Genomic DNA, 6,679 nt, shown 5'->3' with positions numbered 1-6,679 from the left:
CGTTCAAATTTTGGTAAGATACCCTCAACTGTCAGACACTGCGCTCATGCTTGTCAGGTGACCGCGCCGGTAACTTCCACCGCAATACTGTGACACATACTGACTTCCTCGTGGTAGGATGATAGTGCTTATATATTGCACACATGACCATGCGTGTGTTATTTACGAATGATAGCTATACACATGCCTTTGCACGAATAGAACACACGTATAATTGCGAGCTTGGTTCGTGTTTTGATATTCTTTTACATTTGAACTACATGCATATATCTATGTACATTACTACAATCTACTTAGCGTATATATCATTTTACTCGCAAGCGTAACGGATGACTACGAATGTTTCTTTCAAAGATTTGTCATCATGTCGAAGTATCACGGTTCTTAGCACCTAGAACAGTTACAACAGTTAGGCTTTTTTAAAATCATGTCTCTCCTTTAAATATTTCTTTGTTCGTGACTATTTTTTGTCTTATTTTTGTATTAATACATATAAGTACTTTTGTAAATATCCACACACGTACAAACACATTATACTCGGTATAAATATATCCTGTACATTGCACGACATCTGCATTACTTGTATTTACTATATGGAATGGTATATGTTTCATACACGTAAAAATCTATCAAGGATTTTAACCCTCATGTAGGTGCACGAGACAATGAGGTTTTCGAATCGCTATGGTTACCGAATGAACACAACATATGTTACGTATCATGTCTGTATAGCATGCATATTATAGAGAGGTTCTTTCATGAAGTTGAAATACCAACAGAGGGATGGATATAAGTTTGCACGCAACATCGTCACTTAAGAATAATGAACGTGTTACGCTCCTCTTTAACCGTTATACGTAATAAAAGGTTTTATTGTCTCGACTTTTTAACGTACCATATCTATTTTTGTATTAGAAATGTTTTATGTAAAAATAATTTACACTAGAAAAGTATAATGATATAATTGAAAGATATACATACTTTTATTCTCGGTGTAATCTGATTTCTATCTCAAATATTAGTAAGATAACGTTATGGCAAAAATTTGTCTTGAACTAGTTACATGGTTTAATAGTGTTCGCTTTTCCTGAAATAGTACAGAACTAGATTCTTGACATTGTCCATAACTTAAATAACGTAACCTTCGTACCTAAGCGAAACCTTAGTAAAAGATAATCAATAGAAAAAGGTCTGTTAACTGTATAATACTTTGACATTTTAGTATAATTGTTAATATCTACTTACGTAATTTTGTCTGGTATTTCGATTCACCCTTATAACAAGGAAAAGTAGGGGAGGAAAGTTCGTTATAAAGAAAAATAAGGAAGAGGAGTGCAATAGTAGCAAACTAATAATATTATTCTTTCAAACGTGACTCTTAAACGTATTTAAAAAATATAAGAACAATTATGTTAATCCTCATTCAAAACTTACTGACGTTGAACCTATGTATATATCATTATTCTTATGCACTTCCTTGAGGAAACTTTTCATTACTATGTTTAATAAGAAGAAAAACAGAAGCCTTTTTCTGAAATCTTCTTTTTGATCATTTTAACAATAAATTTTTGATAAAATATTTTAATAAAATATTTTCTTTTTGTAAAAAATATAAAAGAAGAAATTAACTCGGATTTATCGTTTTATATATATTGTAATATGACTGCATTAGAAATTTTTGAATCAACATAATAAATCATGTGTACAACTATTAACTTAATTAAAATTGTTACTATTTGCGATAGAAGATTTTATATCAAAAATAAGATAAGAATAAAATAAAATATTTAAACAAATGTTATAAATATGTAAAAATTGATATCTTTAATTTATATTATATGTCCTAAATCTTTCGGTTACAGTATTTCGTTTGATTAGAGATATAGCGTCATTCGCCATATTTATTTTCGATCAACAGACACCTGTACTGTGAGTATTACTCAGTTCCATTATTATACACTTCTGCTGTGTGACAGTATCGACAACGATATCTAATGTTATAAATGTTACTAACATAGGTTAGTAGGTGGAAATAATATTAGTGAAGAAAGGTGAAGATTATTATAATTCCAGCGTTACTGGAACATTACAATAGGGGTGTGTCATAATGAAGACTTTTTATACATTTTTGGCGTTCGCCTTTTTATATGCAGGTAAAGAACAAAGAGATTTATTTCTAGTGCTATTTTGTACGTACTGTTTTTTAATATAAATGTTTTGCTTCTACAAATTTGTTCTTATCTACTTAATGAAGCGAATTTACATGACCCTTATGCAAAATTCAATGTTTACAGAACACCCTTACACGCAATTAATTTAATTTGATACTTATACAAAATCAGAGAATGTATAGCATGTTACATCTCTATGTGTGCTTGGTATTTTGATATTAGGATATAGAATATTATAATGTTATTATATTTAATTAAATTAACATCTTTAACTAGAAACATTCTATCACATTTTTCAGTTAAAAGTCAACGTACACCGACAATATCTTATATTTCACAAGAGCAAATTAAAGATATTGGTGAAACTGTAGAGTTCCGTTGCTCAGTTTTATATGCACCTGACTTTCCAGTTGTATGGACAAAAATTAATAAAAACGTTGCTAATGACCAATTACCACTTTCGCATGGTAGTACTTTAATTATAAGAGATACTAGATTTACCCTCAAATATGATGATGCCCTATCTACCTTTAGATTACAGGTATTATGTTTAATACATATTGTGCTTTTATTGTTTAATAGTGTAATTTAAATATTAATATAATGCATACTTCAGATAAAAGATATTCAAGAGACTGATGCTGGATTTTATCAATGTAAAATTCTGATATCTTTGAATAATTATGTATCTGCAAATGTTGAATTGCAAGTTCGTAGACCACCTATTATTAGTGATAATTCAACCAGAGCTTTGGTTGTCACTGAAGGGCAGCCTGTGCAGCTTGACTGTTATGCTGGTGGTTTTCCTACACCTAGAATCTCATGGCGTAGAGAAAATAATGCCATCTTACCAACTGGTGGATCAATTTATCGGTAGGTTTGTTACCTCTTGTACTTTAGACATTTATATGAATTCTGTTCTGACAAGTTGAAATATTACAGTGGCAACACATTGAAAATTTCTACAATTCATAAGGAAGATCGTGGAACATATTATTGTGTAGCTGAAAATGGAGTAGGTCGTGGAGCTAGACGTAATATTAATGTTGAAGTTGAATTTGCTCCTGTCATCACAGCACCAAGACCACGACTTGGTCAGGCCTTACAATATGACATGGATCTAGAATGCCATGTAGAAGCTTATCCTCCACCAGCTATCGTTTGGTTAAAAGATGATGTTCAGTTGTCTAATAATCAGCATTATAGTATATCACATTTTGCAACTGCGGATCAATATACTGATACAACGATTAGAGTGATCACAATTGAAAAAAGACAATATGGAGAGTATGTGTGCAGAGCTGCTAATAAATTAGGAACTGCAGAAACAAGCGTTGAATTATTTGGTATGTATTCTGAAATACGTATATACATATGTACGATTTTAATAACATAAATCATTCATGAAATGTTGCTTCCATTTTTCTAGCTGTAATTATAGTTACATCAAATTGTAGAATTGATAAACATGTATGCATTTATAGATTGTGCATGATACTATAATCTGATAACATTTATTTGTTATTCTTATATAATTCTGTGTACAGTTTATTTCATCCTCTTATGTTTTTTTTTTTTTTATTTAATTTACAGTGTATTCATTTGTTAAGTTTAGTAGTTAGCATGCTCTAGATGTTTCCTTGTTTTTTGCGCAGAAACTACTGTCCCTGTGTGTCCGCCAGCTTGTGGTCAAGCCCTTTATTATGGGGCTGGAGTAGTACCAGTTTCTTCAGGGCCTTTGGTAGTCTTAGTTTTATTTATTACAGTTGTTATGAGGTATGTTAATTTTTGGAGACAACTTGTTCTCGCTTTTGCACACTAGCATTCACAGTTTCAATATAATATAGATCCACCCTATTTCATGTATGAACAAATTTTATAAATTTGCAGAAATTTCTACGCCAAATATTAATTATCCCGGACTTCAGTGGGCGGCAGGAAGTCAATGCAACTTATCGAAATGGTTGCTAATAGCACTATGGTTCACCATTGTGAATAGATATTAGAAACATTACTTATACAACAACTTTAGGGGCCTAATTTGTTTTTAACTCCTATTAGATGATTATTTTTGTAGTTGTGAATAACGAAATTGAATAATTATTAGAGAATAAAAATTTTAGGGGCCAACAATATAGTAGATGTTGGCAAGGTACAAACAGCATTCTAGAAAAATACATAGTGATACATAGTGAAAAACTTAATGATATTACTAATAGTTTGAGATTTATATATATAAATATATATATATATATATATATATATATATATATATATATATATATATATATATAGCCTTTTTTCATATATCAGCACAACTGATATATACCTGAAAAAGTGAAAAAGTGATTGATAATAATGTTACGAACATATATCAGCCTTTAACATAGTTTGTAGGATTTCAATTCATACAATTCATACAATTTGACACATTCGAGACTGATATATTTTGACAAGACCGTCCTTAGTGGCAGCTAACATTTTTACAGCTATAATAAGAAATTAAATAGCGTAAGAACAAGATGAACAGATTTTAAGATTATTTTCGTCTAAAAAGCGTTACGGCCCATATAGTGGGTCAATAGTTATTGAAATCTTTTTCATACTAGATAGGTGATGAATCATCACGTAAGTTGTAAGCATAGAATAATAGTTGTTAACCCTCTACACCCAAGTTTTTTGTCGATTAAATAACGACGCCAAATATTATCTGTGCCTGGGAGAAGTACTTCCAGTACAAGGGTTAATACTCCAAAAAAATGAGCACAATTAATGTAGAGATAATTATGAAATCATGAACATAAATATTGTTATTCCTGCTTTATGTTTGTGAAAGTATGAAGAATCTACAACAGAATAACTTTGCTAAAGCACATATATAATATAAGAAAATTATCTGTAAGTACTACATATAATAAATTTTTTCAGTATTCCTTAAGAGAACCGTCTAAACATAAATCTGGTTTATCCTCATAGTCTGTATACTAGTATATTGCATGATTCATTAACATGACATCATCTGCACTTTTTTGCTCTATTTTATTCTTTATGCTTCCCAGTAATACTTCAGATACTCTTTTATGTCTATAGTATCTCTGGCGGGCGAGCAAAGGAGCATAAGTTAGAATTATTTTGCAGCTTCTTAGCTACACTTATAATATTTAATGTGTCATATAAAATCAGGTGTTAAATTTTGTATATTAAAATTTCAGATAAAAGAGCGGAAAGGGAGTCAAATTGACTAGTACTGTTAGAACCCTAAGCAAAAGACAGCAATGTAGAAAATATTAGCATTATGTTGACAAAAACTTGACTTATACTCTTTTGCCTGCCAGATATATATGCAATCAATTTTGTTTACACTATAAAATCTTCACTTCTTTGATTCTCTTTCTTGCACTCTGACATGTTAATAGCTGTGGTTGTGGATTATTCATCCTTCATTCGATCTTAAAATTAAACACATTCTTTAAAGTGTGCTCTTCTAACACGACGCTAACTGACTGGTCTCATAGGTCCTTAGTCTCGAGTGTGTTGAACACTTGTTAACGCGCTATTTAGAAGAACTCGAACGATAACAGTACTCTATAGCTGTCTTGTTACACAATGTTTGGCAATAGAAAAAAAATTATTATAATGTTAATACCTTAATCGTGATACAAAGCATGTAAAAATTTGTTCTAGATCTAGTTCAACGATTGTATATTGTAGATGAAATTATTTATGATGTCGCTACTAAGATACTTCTTATTGTGTTAACAAACTCATAAAGACTGCATACTCATAACAGGGATCGTTTCTCGTCTTTTTTGGACTAACTTAAAGTATTTATAACGTCCCTCGGAACTGCGGTCGCCCCGAAAACATTGGTGTTGGTCGTCCTCGCTTCCGCTTCCGCCAACCGTTAAGGCTCCACAAATTTACGAGGTTTCTCTACTTTGAACCGCAGTCAGATCCTCGTTATTAGAGTTATAGTACATAGCGCATTTTTGCTCTGTATAAATGTATGGGACGAGAGAATATTTGACGAAATTTATATACGAAGAAACGAAGATTGGCAGAAGCATTTGCGTTTGCAAGAAACGAGGATTTTTATCTATGTCGGGGCGAATTATTGGCAATTTACACATCCGGGGGCTTGACACGAAGAGTAAGGGGAAATAATAAAGAATGTCGCAAAGCAGCTTCATTGAGAAAATCAATTTTGATTATTCCAGTCTATCACTAAAGAAACAAGATTTAATGAATTTAGCTAATTCGGCATCTAAGAAAATCTCTATAAACAGATATTCCTTATTTTACCTTTTACTCTCCACATATCACAAGTACAGAGCTACTTAGAATCTCAAAAATAAGTAAGATTTTTTATGACCTTTTTACGAGTTTGCAATTTTATATTTACTTCTAGACTAATATGAATTTTAATAAACGAGAATTGCGTGGAAATCATGTTCCTTTATATCAATACTTATCCTTTCATATTTATATTCCAGGGCAAAGAATAATGA

The 6,679-nt window shown here is 31.2% G+C and overlaps 1 protein-coding gene across 2 annotated transcripts; it reads left to right on the top strand.

The window, feature by feature from the left end:
• The first annotated feature begins 1,836 nt into the window (after nucleotides 1-1,836).
• LOC126921314 (lachesin-like) lies at nucleotides 1,837-6,617 on the top strand. Of its 2 annotated transcripts, XM_050732806.1 has the most exons (7): nucleotides 1,837-1,929; nucleotides 2,019-2,153; nucleotides 2,471-2,712; nucleotides 2,788-3,044; nucleotides 3,114-3,517; nucleotides 3,827-3,947; nucleotides 4,062-6,617. In XM_050732806.1, exons 2-7 carry the CDS (start codon nucleotides 2,108-2,110, stop codon nucleotides 4,081-4,083), a joined length of 1,092 nt encoding a protein of 363 aa, XP_050588763.1. In that variant the 5' UTR covers nucleotides 1,837-1,929; nucleotides 2,019-2,107; the 3' UTR covers nucleotides 4,084-6,617. The 2 variants fall into 2 exon arrangements, with proteins under 2 accessions (XP_050588763.1, XP_050588764.1); XM_050732807.1 differs by lacking the exons at nucleotides 1,837-1,929; nucleotides 3,827-3,947 and having other exon boundaries at nucleotides 1,936-2,153.
• Nucleotides 6,618-6,679: the final 62 nt, after the last annotated feature.

This window comes from Bombus affinis, chromosome 10, assembly GCF_024516045.1.
Source record: "Bombus affinis isolate iyBomAffi1 chromosome 10, iyBomAffi1.2, whole genome shotgun sequence".
NCBI lineage: Eukaryota > Metazoa > Arthropoda > Insecta > Hymenoptera > Apidae > Bombus > Bombus affinis.
The sequence above is the reverse complement of the archived record's forward strand: the minus strand, read 5'-3'. Positions and strand labels throughout refer to the sequence as shown.

Excerpts from the sequence above, each read along its gene's own strand:
- LOC126921314 (XM_050732806.1), top strand. The coding sequence starts at position 2,108 with ATGAAGACTTTTTATACATTTTTGGCGTTCGCCTTTTTATATGCAG. Across the intron at positions 2,154-2,470 it reads GTTCGCCTTTTTATATGCAG|TTAAAAGTCAACGTACACCG; the intron begins GTAAAGAACAAA and ends CACATTTTTCAG. Across the intron at positions 3,045-3,113 it reads ACTGGTGGATCAATTTATCG|TGGCAACACATTGAAAATTT; the intron begins GTAGGTTTGTTA and ends GAAATATTACAG.